The sequence below is a fragment of the Ustilaginoidea virens genome, chromosome 2 (assembly GCF_000687475.1).
Source record: "Ustilaginoidea virens chromosome 2, complete sequence".
NCBI lineage: Eukaryota > Fungi > Ascomycota > Sordariomycetes > Hypocreales > Clavicipitaceae > Ustilaginoidea > Ustilaginoidea virens.
In genome coordinates this window covers 3,208,088-3,227,910 of record NC_057317.1, presented here as the reverse complement: position 1 = coordinate 3,227,910, position 19,823 = coordinate 3,208,088, and the positions used below count along the sequence as shown (strand labels likewise).

Below are 19,823 nucleotides of genomic sequence, written 5' to 3'. Positions count from 1 at the left end.
CGCCATTTGGGAGCTTGTCCCGGCAAAACTTCCAGATCAACCAATGTAGGTTTACAGCTCACCACACAAGTCCGGCCCAGCCGTAATCCCCGTCCACATTCACCCAGTCGTGCTGCTCCATGGCTCGGGTCCAGCCCATCATGACGGCCAGTAACCGGCAGCCCATGGCGCTCACCGCGCAGACAACCTTGTCGCTCGCGCCAGCCAGCACCGCCATGTCCATCGCATAAGCACGCCCCACGAGGCTCCGTAGTCGCGCCATTTCGTCACCATCACGGCCTGGTTCATGTTCCCCTGCGGCATTGCTCCTGGGTTTCCCGCCTAGGTTCCAAAACATGGCGGCGAAAAACCCCCCTTCCCACCCAAACGCTTCGTCTACGAAGCGGTGGAGGTAGTGCGGGTCCTTGTTGGCACCCTCAATGACTTGTTTTGTGGCCAGGCGAATCCGCTCCTGGGCCATCATTGCGTCTGAAAATTCTCCTTCCTCGTGGACCATGGGATCGTCGGATGCAATGATTCTGACAGCGTCATGCTGGTCGGGCTTGATGCTGGTGGTTCTGTTGTAGTATTCTGCCACCAGGTTGTAGGCCTGGCTCGCGAAGACCTCGGATGGGATGTAGGTTTCGCGGTATTGGTTTTCGTACGGATGTCTGTCTCCGTGCCTTATATGCAAACCAATCACTGGTGAATCCACGGCCAACTTGCTTGCTTTGGCCTTGGCCTTGGATCTGATTTGCTGGATTCTCTTGGACACATAGGCGTCGTCATCTTTTGACAGGGCAAAGAGCGCCTTGTAGCCGTGGTGGGCAAGCTCGAAGAGATGTCGCGTGCCGAGGGCAGTCTTTTTCTGCTGCTGGTGCTTGGCGAGCAAAGCGGGCAAGACATCCCTGATGGTTTGACTCGACACAACCAGGTGCCGAGCTTGTGCCGGGCAGGGAAGCATCTGATGTCGCGGTGGCGGTCGGCAGCGGGGAACGGGTGGCGGGCCGAAAACATCCGTGTAGGCACCGTAAGCCCATCGAGAATCGTCAATAAAGAAGGACCGGTCCTGCTCCTTTGCCAGGGAGTAGACGGTCCACAAAGCCATCATGGCCTCGCCCAGACCCGCGTTGGAGCTTTCCAAAACGTACGTCAACGACCTGTCGCAAAAGGGCTTTCCCGACTTGGATTCCAAGCTTAGCCCGACAAAATGTCCAGAGTGTTTTGGCGGTTGTCCCTTGGGCTTCACGGATAAGAGGCCGGTCTGCTCGGCTTCGTGAACATCGACGAAATAGTCGTCTGATTTGCCCTTTAGCAGAAGCGTCTGATCAGACAGGGGCGGCTTGTGATGAAGGTCTCTGGTCCGAGCGGACACTTCCCGGCAGAGAGCATTCATTGCCGAGTACTCGTCTACGGACAAGGGAAACTCGTAATTTCGAGGGACAAACACTGTCCATCTCGGTCGCTTCTTGGCGTCATGCACGACTACAGGCGTGGGGAAGTCGGGGAAACTGTCCTGCCCAACCATCTCGTACTGAGGATCGCCGAAGTAGGGCAGCACAATGGGGATGACATGTCGGTGTCGAAAGGCGACAGAGACGGAAAAGTAAAAGGCCGCACAGAGAGTGCTAAACCAAAGGATGGTTCTGAGCACTCGACTTGGCCGAGCTTTGAATATCAGGTCCGAGGCCGACCTCTTGCGCTGTCGCGGCACGAGGGCAGGAAGGCCAGGTGAAGGGGGCGGCGAGAAAAGGAGATGGTTGAAGTTGAAAGTGGACGACGTGGAAGAGATGGGGCCGGAGATGCGGTCGTTGTAAGATGCGGCCCTGCGCAAGTTGATCCGCGGCGGTGCAATGGCGACTTTGCCCGTCGTGGGCTGTGTGAGACTGAGTCGTGGCGCCATGGTGTCGCCGGGGTGTCGCCGGAAGCAAGTCAACGGAGCATCTCAGAGGGAGAGAGGAGAGGGACAGTGTCCGCCGATGGTCCGAACGACCGGGATGGAGAAGATGCTCTCGACCGCGAAACGAAGAAGAAGCGAACTTGCACAACGAGAGAAAGGAGAGAGAGAAAGGGGCAAAAAAAAAAAAAAAAAAAAAAAAAAAGAAGGAGCCCAACTCTCAAGGAATGTGGTGATGGTGATGGTGGTGGTGGTGGTTGTGGGGAAGGGAGGAAATCGCAAATCGCAAATCGCAACCGAAGAAGAGAAAGAAGGAGAAAGATATCTGGTCTGGGATGGTCTGAAGAGGTTGTCGTGAGAGGAGGGCGAGCGGAATCCCTCGGCCACTCCCACCAGGTGGCTATGAGATTAATGCCAATAGGTCGACCATGATCCACGATGATCGTCGAGGATCGTCGGGGTCCAAGAGCTGGGCAGTTTTGACGGACCAACTTGGGGCGCTAGGTCGGTTCCCCAGCGTCCCACGAGCCTGTCCGAGGCTTGGCCTGCTTTGGTTGGCTGAGATGGCCCTAGCTGGTACGAGATGAGCAAGCAAGCTTGTTTCAAATCTGAGCAGGTCAAAAGGACCAGACACTTGGGAAAAAAACCCCCCCCCCCCGGGCCATTTTGTCCCGTTTTATCACGATGACGCAGCAACATCCACCACTCCACCACTGGCTGGCAGGATCGACAGACTTTGTCGTGTCGAGACGTCGTCGTGCCAGGGTGCCATAAGGACTGTGTACTGCGTTCTGTGTCGGGACAGGCACATCAACAAGTTACGAAACACCTCCGCAGCACATGCTCGGTACATGCTCGGTACATGCTCGGTACATGCTCGGTACAGTGCTCTGACCACCACCTTCCCAAGTTGGTCGAGGCTCCACCAGACCCCTCACAGCCGACGAACCACCGACGGCGGCAGCAGCGCTCCAAAGAGAACACAGACGACAGATGACAGACAGGCAGCACGGACGGGTCCTTGAAGGACGATACCCCACGGCCACCAACCATTTCATCATCGCGCTTACATCACCCGTTTCACGCACCCCAGCAAAGCACAAACGGGGAAACCTGCAACCTGCTCTCCCCTTTATGGCTCAAGTTCCTGCCCGCCGGGGCTTTCCTGGCATGCGACACGACGCCCCATGCCATGATGTAATGCGCCCCACCACGCGCGTCCCTGCGCGCGCCCCGCTTAGCACGTTTCACATCATTCGTTGCACGAACCAGCTGTCTGAAGCTGGTGGCACAGGCCGCAGGCGCGAATCCGGAAATCCCCAGAATATCCCACGGCCATCCCAACCACAACCACAGTGCATGTTGGCGCCGCTGCACGCTACATATGTATTGATGCACTGATGCTCATGGATCAATTGGCACCGTCTCGCGGTTTCCCAGCAAGAACGCTCCCTCGTATTCAGCCGCGCAGTGAAACCCACCCGGGGCCCCAACGCAACATGCACCACGACGGTTTCCGTGGGATATTCCCAGTGCCCCTAGGAAACTCCCCCGTCTCCGAGCAACGTTGAAACAAACTGGCCGGCCCTGGTCAAGCGAGGAGAATCCACTGCATCGCTACCGAGTGCCAGCCGCCACTCTTCGCACCGGGGCAATGAGCATCCGAGCAAATCGATGCATCCCATCCATCATACATTGCCTCTGGTGCTGCGGCACCGGTACGACGGCGGAACAAGGCCTTGTTTTTATCGTGCTGGAAAAATTCCACTCCCAGCCGCTGCCTGGTCCGCCCGCCAAGCTTCCAGCCTCCATCCAGCACTCCGGACCGAGATGCCAGTCGTCATTCATGGCGAGCGGGCCACGAAGCTCCATGGAACGCTCGGCCCAGAATCCCAATCCCGCAGTCGAAATGAAAAGGAGAGGGAGGGGAGGGGGGGGAAGCTTTGCAATGCCGCACGAGTCTTATCGAAACAAGCACGGCTTTGACCACAATCCCCACGCGGCCGATGCAAGATGACGAGGCAAGAGGCCAAACAAGGATCGCCCAGTGGGGAAGCCTTCTCCCTGCAATATCGCCTCTAATTACATAGCAATGCCGAGGCGCATCATCGTAGACCACCGACAATGAGCATCTCTCATGCATGCCATAACGCTAGACCGACCGGCCCCCGTGGAGCTTCAAGTAGAGCAGTGCCGGCTGTAACGCTCTCGGGCAGACGGTATAAATGTTCGTCATGTTGCATGCACCACCCCTCGTGAGTCGTGACCCTCCCTGTTCGAGGTCGCAAGACGTTTCGTCGCCCCAGCCCCCCTGTTTGCAAAGGAACAGCAACAAGCAGCTCTCTGTTGGCTTTCTGTCCTCTCCACCACGTAACCCGGCGTCTCCTATCGCAAGTCCGCCAGGCCCAGCCAGCTGCTCAACCAACCAGATGCAGGCAGGGGCTTAGGTCATCCAGCTCGTGACTCGTGACGTTGACGCACCCAATAGTCCATCGACAGACAGACAGACAGACAGACACATGAGCAACGTCGGGTCGCCATGGCTTGACTAACCCACCTTCAACCGTCAACCAGAGTTCAGCCAGCGCGTTCAAATTCGCCCACTCGACATGGCACAACATGGCAGTGGCTTTGTTTGGCATCTTCATTTTCTCCATTTGCCTGATGACTGACTGACTCGGAAGCTACCGAGAACCTAACCTAGTACGATCCAGCAGCACAGCATGCCACATTCGGAATAGACCATGCATTGCTTGGGCAAACGTTGTCGTCGAAAGAAAGGAAATCGAAAAGAAACGAGGTCAAGAAAAGAAGCCGAAGCAGTCAGTCCTCCTCGCTCCCATACAATGGGAATTTTGCTCGTCCGCGCACAAACATCATCCTTCGTGGGAACAGGACAGTACTTTCCACACGCCCAACAAACATGCAGCCAACATAAGAAACAACGTGGCGTACGTAATCTTCCGTCAAACAACGGATCCAGCTCTTTCTGTGCCGAGGCAGCAGAGCAGAAACGACAAAAAATACACGAGGAAGAAAGAAAACAAAGATAACAATACCAAAAGGAAATATATTGCAAACCGTAGGGTATAAAGCGTGCAGCAAAACAACTCCATAAACCTTCCTGATCCCCAACTCCAAGCGACTCGAAAATAGCTTCCAGTCCCGCCCAATCCCGAACCTCGACGGGGCCGTAAATAAATAGTAGGTGCTGCTGCCATACTGCGTATAGTCGGCTGGCCAGCCCCGAATCAATCGGCAACACTATGCTGTCGTCTCAGTTGCTGGGGCGGCTGCTGGGGCCTCGTCAGACGTCATCATGTGGACAGGACTTTGACGCAAGGGTTCCAACTTGTGTGATGCTGGGACCGGCGGCTCCAGCTTGTGACCGCCGTGTCCGCCAGGCAACCGCACGCTCCCTCTTAATCCACGGATGATTTGACCAGTTTCGACACGGTCTTGAATCATCTCCTCGAGCATTCTATTCATCTCGTCGACGCTCCTTGTCCGTATTCTATGCGTCCGGCCTGGTGCAGCAAGGCTGGTTGGCAAGTCCTTGACCTGTTGTTCCGTCGGAGCTGGCGGTGGCGGCGGTGGCGGCGACCGTGGTTCAAACGAGGCATCGGCCGTGTCACGAGACCGGGCTGCGCTTCTCAACGCGGCGAGCATGCGGTCCTTGTCGTCCAGCCTGGCTCGGAGATCAGCTATCTCGGCGTCCTTCTCCTTCAGTGCCGCCGCAACACTGTGGTCTTCACCAACCATGATGCTCTTGCTCGGCCCCGAGAACCCGGCAGAAGTCCGCGACGAGCTCGCTCGTCTGGCTTGCAACAGTCTCTTCTCCAAGGTAGCAATGTAGCGATTCTTATCGGCTAGATCCGCCTGAAGTGCCCGGTTCTGCGCGTTTAGTGAGGCGAGTCCGTCTCCGAATTCGCCCACGTTGTCTTCCTCGGCATCAACGGCTTCCATCTCGCCGCCGGCGTCTGCCGATAGTCTGTGGCCTCCGCTGGATCGTCGGCCAATGGTTGATGAGGCAGAAGTCATGGAAGCCGTGCGCTCAAACGCCGGCTTCGAGCCAACGGATGTGGCAACCGACGATCTGATGGAGCCCGAGAGTGAAAGCTGGGAGAATCGGCTGTACTGGCCAAGAGAGCTGAGCGAGCCGTTGGAGTTGACGCCAATCGACTTGGAACTCAGGATGAGGCGGTTGAGATGGTCGATTCGTTCCTTGAGGGCAGTTCTGGCGAGCTGCATCTCCAACATCTGCTCCTCGTGTCTTTCCGCCGCTTCCAGCTCTCTGACCTTTTCCACTTGCTCGTCCTTTTCCACGTCGTCGCCACTGCCGTTCTTCTGCGACTCTAGCTGCTTTCTCAGCTCTTGAATCTCCATGCGGTACCTCTCCAGAAGCACCCTAGCGCCACCGTCGCCACCAGCACCCAGAGCTTCTTCCGCCCTCTTGGCGTGGCTGACAATGCTGTTCTTGGCCCGCGACGCAAACTTCAAGGTGTTGATGGTTTCCGTAGTGTGACTGTTTGCGGAGGCTGCCGTTCCAGCGGCTCCGATTTGGATGGTACAAAGGATGCTGACCAGCGAATTGCCGGAAAGGGCTCCCTGGAGAAGACGTGTCAATTTGCTGTCGCGGTACGGAAGGTGCTTGCCTTCTTTGTCGCCTCCTTTGCCGTCCTTGTCCCTCCACTCGGAGAGTTTCGATATCACGGTTCCCAGGGTGAGGAGGCTCTTGTTGATATGGGCACCCTCTTGCCTCCGCTCCTTGGATTCAGCGGCCTTCTCCGAGCCAGCCAAGTCAATCAGGCTGAGCGTCGACACGCGCACTCCGCCGGGGAGGATGGCTGACCGTTTCCCCTCCACGCCACCGCCCGCGGTAATACCAGGCATACGTTCTCGACTCTCCACGACTATTTGAACAACAGCATGACTTCGAGAACTGCGTGCGTTAAACTGGGTGCTAGCGGTGCGCCTGGCCTGATCACCTCGTGCAATAACTCTCAGCAACTGCGTGGGGCTTTGCACGATTTCCTCTTTCAACGGCGTGGCATAGACGCCTCGCTTGCTGTCCTCACGCAGCTTGATCTCGTCCTGCTGCGGGACGCCTGCAGCGCCGGCGCCGGCGCCGGCGCCGGTGGGCATGTTCAACAGGTCGTGGATTCTCTCGTTGTAGATTTCCAGGTAGCTGACGCGCAGTAAAAACTCCCTGGAGGGAGTCTCCCGAATGTAGGAGAAGATGTCTGTGATTGCCAGAGGAATCACACCGGGCGAGGAAGCCGTTCCTTGCATTGAAAAGGTTTTACCAGTGCCGGTCATACCGTAGGCAAAAACTGTACCATGATAGCCTTCCATGACCCTCCGCACCAGACGTTTCGCCATGTGGTCGTAGACGCGCGAATTATTGTCGTGCGTGGTAAAGACATTGTCTGTGTGTCCCGACAGTCAGTCCGTGCCCGGCAACCCAAGAGAAACTTTGCAATCGTGTTTGGTCAGGCTCTCAACGTACCATAAAAATAGTCGCCACCTTCTTTGCCCTTGTACGCAATGAGTGATTTCCGCCCATCCACCATCCACTCTCCCTCCGGATTCATAGGGCTCGCACTATGGTCTGGGCGAACTCGCACACTCACAAGGACGTTGCCTTTTCCGTCGGATTTGGACGAGCGTCTGTCGGAGACCGAGTCGAAACTAAGGGCAGCAGCATCCGACTTTGATCCCGATCCGTCTGCAGGGTCGTCATAAGTGGTGGCGGAAGTTGAATAAGAATCTTGTGCCGAGGAACTTCGACTTTGTGGGGGTGAAGAGATGCTCATGAGGCCATCTGACATGCGAGCGTTGCGGATTGATTTGCCCTCTCCGCTGCCGTTGAGCAGACTTGGTGTAGAGAGCGAGTAAGTGACGTGGGAGGCTTCTTTGGGTGGCTTTGATTTCCGGGCCCGTGCCTTTTCGTTGGATAGGGGCGAAGGCGGCATGCTACTAGACCGACCGTCGCCTCGGGGAGGATGCGGAAATGAGCTAATGCTCACAGTCTTTCTGAGCGTCTTGCCTGCTGCGTTCACGCCTTGCAAGGCCTTGAATTGAGGAAGAGGGGTATTTGGTGCAAGAGTCGGAGGCACCGAGGCGGCAGCGGCGGCGGCAGCGGCGGCGGAAGGCCCTCGCAGACCAGTCCTAGGCGTAGACGGGGCAGGTTTCGGGACAGCAGATGTTGAGAGGCCCCCCGTACTCTTCCGCGTCTTGGTTACTGGCAAAGCGGGCAAAGCCATGTTTGGCGGGCCGTCAGAAGGCGGCCTCGACGGTCGTGGTAGGGCGGTAGCCATTGCAGAAACGGAGAGGATGGAAGTTGAATGACCTGATGCCCGAGAGTGAAGGTGGCTGGGTCAACAGCAGCCCCAAAGCTAAGACATCAAACACACAATCCCTGCTGCATCCATGCACTGGCGCAAGTGGCACAAGGAATTCTGCTCGTATGATGAGGCGTCGTGACTCTCAATTGAATAGAGCGGATTGTACCGCGTTGGGCATGGAGGGGAGAAGGTGTCTTTGTGGCATGTATTGTTCTTGAAAGTGAAAATCGGGGCTGAGAAGCCTATTGCAGACTGCTTCGACGTGTGTGTTTGACCAGACCTACTACTCCCAGTGTTAGAAGTTTGCCATTATTCACAGCCGGAGGCGGTCGGAGGGGCCGGTGCAACTCGGCGTACCAAGCAAAGGCACCGCACGTAAGTCGCGGGGGAAGAAGAAATCAAATCACAGCAAGTGATTGTGAATCGACGGCAAAGGCCAAAGTCCAGGCAACATTCCGGAACCCAAAAAAGGGTTGCAGCAGGGGGGGGGAGAGGGGAGGGAGGGGAGAGGGAATACCGAAATAGCCCTTGAAACGGGGACCTTGAAATCAAGGAAAGTCCAAGTACCTCTCACACGTAAAGCTGCAAAAAGAAGAAGACAACCGTGTATATGAGAAACAAAAGAAGCGAACCAAAGGCGGGATGTAAGCTTGAGAGAGCGCGGAATCACTCGACTATGACGTGAAGAAGCAGCGAGATGAGAGCACTAAACAGGTGTCTTTTCCCGGCACGGGTTGAGCGCGGCGACAAGACAGGTCGAGCGAGGTTGGCGGAACAGCGAGCGGTCAGGTCAGTGGGGGGGGGGGGGGGCTGTTCGGGAGGGCTCAATGTTCGGGAGGGCTGTTCGGGGGGGGGGGCCTGTTCCCAAGTACGACAGGACGAGGCCTTTCTGCAGCTTCGTTCAATGTTGCTTTATGTCCCCTGCCGTCAGTGCAGTGCAGTGCAGCGCAATATGCAGTACCGTGAGAATGAGCGAGTGATGTCGGTGTGTCCAAGGCTGGAAAAGGCAGCGGGGGGAAGAATATTTTTGGAAAAGTGGGAGAAACGAGGACAAGAAGGTTGAGCGAGGAGGAGCCGACTGGACTGAGCGAACAAGAGGGAGGGAGGAGATGGATGGCAATTGATGGATTCTGGATGGGCCACGAACGGGACGGGCAATGGATTTGGGACGGAAAGTGGTGCCAGCCTCCAGGTTAAAATCCCCTGTCTCTCCACTGCCCATCGAGGTCAAGCCAGATTCGGGGGGGAGGGGGGAGGGGGGGGGGGGGGGGGGGAATTCGGCACGGGGGAGTCGGGGACTGAGATGCTGAAGGGGGGGGAAAAAAAAAAAAGGTAAAAAAAAGTGGACCTGTTTGCCTGTTTTCTTTCTTGTTTCTTTCCTTGCGTCTTTCTCTGACGAACTTTGTCCGTAGTTTGTACGGATCCGTACTCGGTAGTTTTTCTCTGTCCCTGCCGATGACGGACGGAAAGGCTTCAAAAAAGACCACATCACATAGGCAACGGCAAAATCAGGGGGGTTGAGTTGACGGGATGGCGATGGCGTCCCTCGCCTGCGACAGCCCATTGACGCAAGGGAAAGAAGGCACATGTGCATACGGAGTAACGTGTCAATAGGCCAGTACATACGGAGAAACATGTCAATGGGCCAAGTACCAGACAGGCTACAACAGACAGCGAGGGAAGCCAGGGAGGGAGAGCACTAACAGGTGGTATTTTGACCTTGGTAGGTCGGATGAACAAAATGGCCAGTTGGTAACATAACATATGGCTCAAGACAGCACAGTGCGACAAGATTAGACACCAATAAGCTCATGGCACAGAGCACTCGCCCGGCTATTGTCTGCCGTGTCTCCTGTGCCTGCCGTGTGTCTGCTGGCTGTGTCCGCACACGCACACGCACACGCACACGCACACGCACAAGTCGTTGGTTGGTCAAGCGAGCCTTATTCTCCCTTATTCTCCGGAGATAACAGACAAACTGGGTATGGGCCACTGCAACTCTCCCCGTGCCTCGCGCAAAGAAACCCTGGGGCCCAAATCTCGATGGAATCACCAATCGAGCCCCATTCGCCCCATTCCTGCAGCAGAGTCGGGAACCTATGCAGCCAGTCACTGAGGAAACAAATCATGCCGGGGCGCCGCACCTTCCCGCCGTCGGGCCAGAGGCTGGTGGTGCCATGTATTTACTTATTGGACGGCGCGAGCTTTGCCGTAATTACCATCAATTAAGCTCATTTAGCGGGCGTGGACGAGGAGTGGGATCCATGGCAGACAACCACCGTTGGCTACTCCGTATTCTCCGTATACCTGTTGGCTTCCAGGATCCATACTCCGTACCCCTTGCTCGACAGCCACAGCCACTTGATGATCCCCTCCATCCCCCCCCTCCCGGAGGACCCACCCACATGGAGCATGGACCCTGTTTTAGACCCGGCAGGGCTTAAGCCTAAAACAGAAACGCTCCTGCCCACGAAAATTATACGCGGTGGCCAGCCGGGTACGTACCGCGGTTCTCTGTACCAGGTACCTGTTTTGAATCTTACCTTGGGTGTAGGTACCTGGTATGCAGCAGAGTCTTTGTTTCCTTCCAGTTGTTCTCATGACTCAATTGATGCAATCTATCGGTTGGACCGAGAGCTCAGATAACAGAGAACCATTTCCGGTACGTAAAGTGCAAATTTATTCGACTTGTGCTGTCTTGGACCTTGCTCCATCGGTGCCGAACGCAAATGCACGAGTGTTACGAGTGCCGTGATGAGCGGGTGAAAAGGGTGGCCCGTGCAGTCTGTGCAGCAGCTTCGATCTAGATATTGGCACGACTTGTACCGAGTACTCCGTACTCCAGAGAGAGTTCCTATGGCGACGTTTGAGCCGTCAACGTCAACTCTGCAAGGCAGGGGGGGGAGCACATGTATCCGCCAAAAATTGCCAATGATGAAATAGCGTCATAGTCGGTAGCAGCAGCCCTGGCTGCCGGTACTTGACACCTTGACCCCATTCACCAAGAAGAAAATGCGAGTACATTATGTCTTTAATTGGGCCTGAGAACCGACTACGGAGTATTGATAGCTGCTTTTATGCAGGGTCTATCAACATCAACCCTTGTCGTCATGGCCATAGCGTCAGCTTAGCGACGGGGCCAGCGAACAGAGCAAATAGATTCCCAAAGACGGGCAGACTAGACCAGAATGGCCCGAAAAAAAAATCAATAATCCGGAGGAGAAGAAGAAGAAGAAGAGGAAAACTACAGAAAGGGCGTGCAAGACTGCCTCGAGAATACATAGTATTTGCACCAGACAGCTCCAGCTCAGCTGAGGGGTTGGTTGATTGCCAAGGCTACATACATGTACCGGAGTACGTAGCCTGGCTTAGGTCAAAGACGGCTGCGCCTTCCCTACCTACGTACCGGAGTAGTTACCTAACCGACCAGACTCCATGCGGCATATGCGGCATATGCGTGTTCGTGCCGGCATACGGCAGGAGCATTTTTGACGGGCAGGAAATGCCGGCGTACCCCAACTGATGCTAAACCAGATTGAGTGCGCTTACGTCAGTTAAGAAACTAAAGCGAGACATTTGGTAGTAGTCAGTAGCCACATCCTGGTGTGATGCTGGAACGGATCACGGAACCGCGCCAGCTCAGAAGGAATGGGCAAATGACGACCAAGGAGAAAAGTGGCATGGCGAATCCCAAGGGAGTCTGGTGTTGTTGGCTTTGGCTGCTCTTGGCTGGACGATTGGCGAGTTCAGCTGCAAGTGCCTGCATGTCAACGTCCCTCCCCCCCCCCCCCCCTTTTTTTCCTCCTCATTTTTTCCCTTTTTCCCCCCTTTTTTTGGTTCCCCTTTACATGCAGGCTTTCCTGTTGTTGGTTGGCCTTTGGTGCCGGCAAGCGTAGGAGAGAGAATCTCGTCCAACTTGCCTGCTGCCGACGCTGCACGAATGTAGCCGAATGCCTCAGCATCACACCGTCGAGACGCCAACCGTTTCGGAATCTGCAGTGGTGCTTCCGAAGGCGACGTTTTGCTGTCGTGTGACGAACCTGACGCTGACGGCCAGTGATGATGGGCGATGCGATCGAGTTTGCTCCCCGGTGAAAACACAAACGTTACCGTTACCGTTGCCGTTGCCGTTGCCCCCTCTGGCGACAATGGCGGTCGCCCCTGGTCGGTGCGCCGCGGTCGAGAAAATCCACGAGTTCGAAAAGCGAAAGCGAAGGCGAAACTGTTTCAACATTCGAGAGGACAATCTGGGCCTTGGCGGCCACGCCCGCGACTTTTCTGCAAAAGCTCGAGTTGGCCTGGCCCAAGTTGCCAGTTGGCGTCGTGGCCGAAAATTGGCTTTCGGCGTTTCAGCCTCGGCCTCGGCTGCGCGGCCCTCATTGGTTGGCCGAGGGGGTCCACCACTCACGTACCTGCCTTAGGTGCCCAGTACATAAGGTAGGCACCTAGTATGTAGGCACCTAGTACATGGGCACCTAGTACATGGGCACCTGAGGCACCCAAGTACCTAGGTACCTACCTAGGTAGGCAGGTAGCAGTTGCCGTCAACTGTCCTCCCCCCACGGTGGCGCATCCAGCTTGTTTGCTTGGCTTGGCAATCTTGATTCCGGTTTGTGCTCCGCTCTTGGCGCCCAGGCCCAAGGGCCATTTCAGCCTGAAATCACACAATCTCCCTCGAGCCAACAAGAAATGACAGATTGCCGACGACAGACTACAGCTTACGGACTGCGGACTGCGGACTCGCGATTCGCGATTCGCGACTACAGAGTGCTCCAATGATGGCGAGCGCGCGCGCAAACACGCCTCATTCCGCACCAATGTCGGGCCACAGCAAAGGCCTCGGTAGGCCGGGCGGTTGGTTGCCCAACAGCCATTTGAGCAACATGCCTACGCCTACAGCACAGGCCCGAGACGCGACGGGCAACACTCCGTTCCGAGGACCAAACTATCGAATTCTCCACAGGCCGCGCAGCCGCAGCCCACCTTGGTGGACCTGGATCGGAGAATGACTTGACTGCGGAGACTGACTGGGATGACTCACGGCCAGGGCGGGCTCCCCTAATCGTGCGCGTGGCCATTTCCGTTGGGCTCATCCCAAGGGATGGGATGGGGTGGGATGGATTTGCCTTTCAAGCTTTCCTTCCTCTTGGCCAGTGCGCCTGGGGAAACAGCCACTACTACTCAATACTACCCAGGAGGAGCCAATAACGACCAGCGGACCCAAGCTAGGCCACGCCTCGACGACGACAACCCATGCATGACTTGTTTTTCATTTACCCCCCCTGGTGATTACGGTACCTGCAGCGGCAAGGTTCCGCAACGGGTTTGCAAATTGCAAACTTTTGTTGGGTGTCGGACCCGCAAGATGAAGGAGCTGAAGGAGCAGTCGCCCGTCGACAAGCCGGGCGAGCCCTACGTAGCGAGACTCGGCAGCTTCAGGCGACAATTCGGCTGCACGAACTCGCACAACCCACCGGCGAGCAGCCCAGCAGCCCAGCAGCCCAGCAGCCTAGCAGCCTAGCTAGCAGTCCGGCTCAGCCATCAGGCACGTCATATCTGTCGAGCCTACGTCGTACCCGGGGGCCATGGCCCATCGTCGCCCCCCGGTGGCCGAGGTTGACGCGCCGTTTCGGCGTGCAAGACAAAGCCGACCGAGATGGATGGAGACGTTTGGTTTCGCGGTCGCGTGGCCATCTGCCGACTTGTTTGTTGTACCTGTGGATTTGGCGCACTCGATGAAAAAAAAGAAAAAAATAAAAGGTAAAAAAAAAAAAAGAAAAGGGGGGAAAGCCCTGCATTATAACCAACAAACGCTCCACCGTGTATGTTTCCATGACAGGGGTGCAGAATACGCCGTGCGTCGTGACGGGCGCAAGCAAGACGCAGACACGAAGGCCATGCATCAAGATGACTGACTAGTCTTTCTGCTTCATTCTGCCTCTTCGTTGTCGTCGTCGTCCCTTTGTAGTATATGCAAGAGCCTCCTCGCCTTTCCAGCCTTGCCAACCTAGAGCGCTGTTGTAGAAACTCCGGGGCCCATTGCCATGACGCATCGCGTCGTCTGGCGTAAAGTCAAGAGTCGCGACTCTTTACCACACATTCACGCATGTTTCACGCCAGCTTGGCTTTTGATATACATGTTTTTTTTTTTTTTTTTGGCATAAATATCCCCGAGATCCTTGCTGGTTTTGTTCCCCCCGTTGGCAAAATCACCCTCCCAGCGCCCTGACCCCCCGTCCGACGCTGCCCGTGTCGAAAACCTCTACAACGCCCAGGCCGACCGCCTGGCCCAGCAGCCACTCCCATTCCAGGCCGCAAAAGTCCCTCCACCTCGTCCCGCGCAGCCCGTTGCCCTCGAACCGCTCCTTCAGCCAGGACTCCGGGCCCTCGCCCCAGGCCGTCTTGCCCAGGACGTCCCGGATCCAGTCCGCGGCCCCGTCCGCCAGCTTGAGATGGCGCCCGTGGCCGGGGACGGCGACCCTGCAGCTGGAGGAGCTCTCCGGCCTCCCGTGCGCCGCCGAAAAAACAGCGCTGCCGCCCCCTCCGCCCGCGAGGTGGACGGCGTTTCGGCCGCCGACGGCCGAGGCCGTCCCCGACGCGAACCGCGAGACGTGCTGGATCGACGTCAAGGTCGTGCGGTCCTCCGGGCGCGCGCTCAGCGCGCTCAGCGCGCTCGGCCCCGGCGCGGGCGTCGTGCTGCCAGCGCTCGTCAGGAAGCCCGCCCTGACGAGCTCGTCCACCTGGTCGCGCGTCAGGCCGTCCGCCCAGCCGACCGTCTGCGCCGTCGGGTTGCGCCGCAGGTGGTCGAGGAAGGCGTCCCTCGCCCCGGCAGACAGCCCGCCGCCGTCTCGCGCCCGGCCGAGCATGCCCTCCAGGTCGCGCGTCTCGACGAGCGCTTCCCCCGCGCCTCCTCGCCTGGCCACCCTCACCCTCCGCAGGACGCCCCTGCCCACCAGCTCGGCGATTTCTCTTTCCACCCGCGCGGGCGCCGTGCCGCCCAGCACGGCCTGCACGTGGCTCGCCGCGACTACCGGCGGCATCGACGCCCTGCGCCGGAGCATCTCGGCCCTTCGCGTCGACGTGAGGCCCGTCTCGGGCACGGCGGAGAACATGCGCGACCGGATGTACCGCATGGCCTGGACGACGTCTCGCAGGGTGAGTTCCTCGCGCTCCGTCAGCACGGGCGCGCCGCCCAGGTCCTCCAACTTGTCCGGGAACAGGGCGTCGTGCCGTGCGCTTCGCCTGCTCTGCGGCTTGGTCCCGCGGTGCGCGGACGACGCGGTGCGTTGGGCCGCGGGTTTGGCCTTGGCCACGCGGGTTTTACCCAGGATGGAGCGGATGCTTTGTGGCATCCTGCATCTTTCTTTTTTTTTTATATTTTTTTATATTTTTTTTTCCCCTTCCCCTCTCTCTCTCTTCAGGATATGCGGTCGTTTGTCTTATTGTTGAAGGTGTTGTTGCAAAGTGGCGAGTTTGTCAAGCCAGCAACGATGGATGGAGATGATGCGAGTCAAAAAAGTGGAGCCAAGGGCAAGAGGTGTCTGGTGTCTGCCTCGGTACTCCGTGCAGGACAATGACGCAACTCGACATGTTTCGGGTCAGGACTTGCCACATCATATTCTACTTGTTTCTCTTCTGGTCCATTTTGCGCGACTATGGTCTGTCGAGACGTTGGAGCACCGACGTTTGTGCGTGTAAGCGCCGCTTTCGGGAGCCTCTTCAACCCAGAATGCAACATCTCCGTCGATGCATATCTAGCGCATCACTGCCCAAGCCAAGAGCTGCAGAATGGCAAGAAGAAGAAGAAGAAGAAGAAGATAATGCTAATCAGGCTAGTAATGGATATGCACCGCCCATCGCCTTGCACAGTCTGATCCGTATATGCTGATCCGTATATGGTGACCTACGTCAGTCGCTAAAATCATCAGATGCCCCCCCCCCCCCCCCCCCCCCCCCCCCCCCCCCCCAATGCTGATCTCGAAGCACAAATTGCAGGCTATACATTGTCCCAAATCCACACAAACACAGACCAAGCTCGACTACCCGCACGTACATACATGTCCTTATCCCGCCGTGGTCAGAATATACGACGTAATGGAGCTCATCCGCTCACTCGTCAGTTTGAGCGATATCCTCAACAACTCTCTGGCCACCTCGGGTTGGTCCTTTTGCAGCTTCTTCCACGACTCGCAATCCATCAGCCACACCACGCAATCCCTTTCTACCAGGGCATTTGCCGTGCGCTCCGTCTCCGAAAAGAACGGCAGCTCGCCGCATGTTGTGCCTGCCACGATGCTTTCGCAGAGCCATCCCTGGGGGAGGTCGTACTCGGCGCGCACGATGCCGCGCTCAACCAGGTAGAAGCCCGTTGCTGGCTCACCGCGGCGGAACAGCACAGTCCCCGCCGCGTACTCCATCCTTTTGAAGTAGCGGGTTGCCTGGAACCAAAAATCTTCGTTCTTGCCGCTCAATCCTTGGAAGATCTGGAGCATCAGCCGTAGGGGCTCGTTGAAGCTCTGCCACTTTGACGGGTTGGGAACCTTTGCGCTGGTGAGGGCCTCGCGTGCAGCTTCCACAAGGTGGCTCTGTCTGGGAGAGTTGAACGGCGGATCAAACGATGACAACGATGACGCGTTTGCGGCTGTCGGCACGTCGCAGCTAGGCGTGGCAGCTCGCCTGGTCGAGTTTAGCTCTTCCTGGCCGGCGTAGAGGGTCTTGAGCAGCTCGTTCTCGCAGCTTTCCAACGCCGAGTTGAGGTTGGGGAGCATCATGACCTTGATCTTGTCATTGCCCAGCCCTACGGCTCGGAGACTCCTCCCCAGTTGACTTTCAGCATCAACGCCGCTCAAGACAAGGAGGACGCCCTTCTTGTCGAGGAGGCGGCTTATCGTGTTGAACGCCTCGCCTGCAGAGTAGTCGAGGCCGCTGACGTGCCAGAGGTCCAGAATGAGGAACTTGATGGGCTTCTTCGAGAACGCGTGATCGTCCAAAAGCCCACGGATCTTCTCCTCAACGCTGACAATTGTCCCAAAGAAGAGATAGCCATTCAGCTTCATGATGTAGATTTGCTGCCCAACTTGATCCAGGTAATGGTGTTGCGCTGGGTTCCGGCGCACCGTTGAGCTCACAATGCCCCCGTCATACATGCCGCGCACCGCAGACACCCGCGACGTCTGGATGATCAGCGAGACAAACGCCAGCAGAATGCCCACTCCGATACCCACAACGAAGTCGTACATGCCCATCACCAGCACAATGGCCAGGACGGTCAGGTACTCGGCCACTTTGAGCTTCTTGCGAGGTAGCCAAATGGCCTCCAGGAGAAGCTCAAAGCCGAGGTCGAAAATGAGCGTTCCAACCATCATCACAGGGATGAAACCGATCAGAGACGGCCCCATCATCATGACACCAAACGTGGCTGCGGCTAAAATGAAGCCAGCTAGTCTCTTGTCCCCACCTGAACGGACAAAGAAGACGGTGTTCGCGTAAACGAGATAGTTCTGGATGCTGCCCAAGAGCCCCGACAAGATGTTGGAGTATCCGTGCAATTTCAGCTCCTTGTCGAGGTCGGCACTATCCTCGCCCGTGTTCAAAGCCAATGCGGGCACATTGATCGGAACATGGAGGATGCCAAAAAAAGTAAGAGCCAGCATGGCGGGAACGACTTCTAGAATGGCGTCCCAGTGAATCAGATTGAACTCTAAACGGTCATCAGCCTGTGCAAACACACACAAAAGTCACGAGCAAGCGGCGTCGCGAGGGGGGTCGAAGCTCACGGTATAATGTGTAAAAGTACCACCATGGTTCCCCTGGTGGCGGACCCTGGAATATCCACCCCTTGTCTCTCAAGTCGTCCGCATCCAGTGCATCGATGGACAGCACAAAGACGTAAAAGAGTAAGGGTATAGCAAGAATGAATAGCGGGAGAAAGTACTTGGATCGAATCTTGGACTGCCCGTAGAACAACCCAGCAGCCAAGGCAAGCGGGAAGATCCATAAAAGGACCGTATCAGCCTGTACCAACTTGTTCAGTGTATCCAGGTTGTACTTGAGGTTGCCGTCCAAGCGCGCCGAGACTTCGAAGCCTGTGGCAACTAGAAACCAGCCAACGCCGCCAATGCAGCCAATTAAGATGTGCCTGGGGATGAAGCCAACCATGTAGCCGAACTTGAATTTTCCCATCAGGTAAAAGACGAGACCTGTGATGATGGAGCTGAATGCGTACGCAGTAATGGTGGTAGCTATGACGGCGTCTGCATTGTCTTGGCCAACATTGTCCGTGATTTTCTGAGCCATGTTATGGAAGAAGGGAACCACTTCAATCTGTTGTGCGGAAGGGGGTAGAGCACACGAGTGCGTTAGCCTCCCTTGAGCATCTGATGTGTCTGGGGGCTCGAACCTACGTACCAGCTCGGACCCAACAGCTCCTCTGAAGATGCTGCCAGACGAGAATGTAACTTGGGCTACAATTGTGCTCACGTAATAGATGGAGATGCCAGCTGAGCCTAAATGCGAGAACAGTTGTTTGCCGACGGGAAACAAGATCATGCCTGACACACAGTTAGCCGATGAATGACGGCGAGCAACAGGCAAACCAGCCTTTTTCGACTCACCGTAGGATAGAGCATCGAGTATATTCAGCAGTAGCCCTACAGCCACGGCCGGTAGGCACGAGATTGGTTCCACAACTACGTTTTCCCACAGCGCTTTCCGGTTCCAATGGTGAGGGTTGACTGCGACCTTGACAGCATGGGCAAGGTGAGTTTCAGCTTTTTGGCCGCCTTCCAAGAGTCCGTTGAGCCAGCAATTCGGCTTCTTCGCTTGTTGGCCTTCTATATCGATGGCTGTTGCGTCTTCCCCCACGACTTGGCCCAGTAAAGGAGTCCGTTCGGTAGCTGGCATTGCCTCCTCGGCCACTCGCCGTTTTGATTGGCCTTGTTCCTCTCCTTCCAGTTTACGTTCCGGTTCGGCTGGATGCAGATCAGGCGATATCGGAGTGTCAGGCTTAACAGATTGTGGAGGCGATCTTCTGATGAGATTAGAAAGCACCGAAGGCCCAATGTCTTCGGCAGTGACATCCTCGTCGCCTTGTGGAGAAGCGGGCTCTGATACTTCCAGTATGGTTGTCGAGGCAGCAGCAACATCATCATCTCGTGGGCCACCTTCCTGATTCGATGCGAACAGATCCTGGGCAGATGCTTTGCTTCGCTGCAGAAACGAGGGGCGCCTCGGTGTCGTGCCGTCGGAGAGCAGATAGGTGGCTAGCTCGGCTGTGTCCTCGCGAACGGTGCGGGCATTTTGCTGACTATCGACAGGTGCTTCCTCATAGTTAGAGCGATCCCCCTTTGCCAAGGATGGGCGTTCAGAAGAGGCATACCAAGTTGGCCTCGTACGGAGGCGTGGATATACGACCGGATTGGTTCTCGAAATGTCGTTGCGGGAGAGCCAACAGAGGCCGATAATCGTGGGGCGGAATCATCGTGAGCAAAGCCGATTTCTGAGGCGTCGTCGCGACTTGGATGCTGAGGACTGGGCTGCGAAGAGAAGCTAGACGACCTACTCCTCCATCCGGAAAAGTCAAGAATTGAGGACATGGTTCA

General features: G+C 56.6%; 4 protein-coding genes across 4 annotated transcripts; all 4 read right to left on the bottom strand.

Annotated features, from left to right (window-relative positions):
* Positions 1–58: 58 nt before the first annotated feature.
* On the bottom strand, positions 59–1,882 carry UV8b_02642 (uncharacterized protein; the record flags this gene model as incomplete). The annotated part of the gene is made up of 1 exon (XM_043140140.1): positions 59–1,882. The coding sequence occupies one exon, from the start codon at positions 1,880–1,882 to the stop codon at positions 59–61; it is 1,824 nt and encodes a 607-aa protein (XP_042996074.1).
* A 3,258-nt stretch (positions 1,883–5,140) lies between these two features.
* Positions 5,141–8,196, bottom strand: UV8b_02641 (uncharacterized protein; the record flags this gene model as incomplete). The annotated part of the gene is made up of 2 exons (XM_043140139.1): positions 5,141–7,305; positions 7,386–8,196. The coding sequence occupies 2 exons, from the start codon at positions 8,194–8,196 to the stop codon at positions 5,141–5,143; spliced, it is 2,976 nt and encodes a 991-aa protein (XP_042996073.1).
* Positions 8,197–14,432: 6,236 nt separating this feature from the next.
* On the bottom strand, positions 14,433–15,575 carry UV8b_02640 (uncharacterized protein; the record flags this gene model as incomplete). The annotated part of the gene is made up of 1 exon (XM_043140138.1): positions 14,433–15,575. The coding sequence occupies one exon, from the start codon at positions 15,573–15,575 to the stop codon at positions 14,433–14,435; it is 1,143 nt and encodes a 380-aa protein (XP_042996072.1).
* A 711-nt stretch (positions 15,576–16,286) lies between these two features.
* Positions 16,287–19,817, bottom strand: UV8b_02639 (uncharacterized protein; the record flags this gene model as incomplete). Its single annotated transcript, XM_043140137.1, has 5 exons — positions 16,287–17,923; positions 18,000–18,546; positions 18,631–18,773; positions 18,837–19,541; positions 19,601–19,817. The coding sequence occupies 5 exons, from the start codon at positions 19,815–19,817 to the stop codon at positions 16,287–16,289; spliced, it is 3,249 nt and encodes a 1,082-aa protein (XP_042996071.1).
* Between the last annotated feature and the right edge of the window lie 6 nt (positions 19,818–19,823).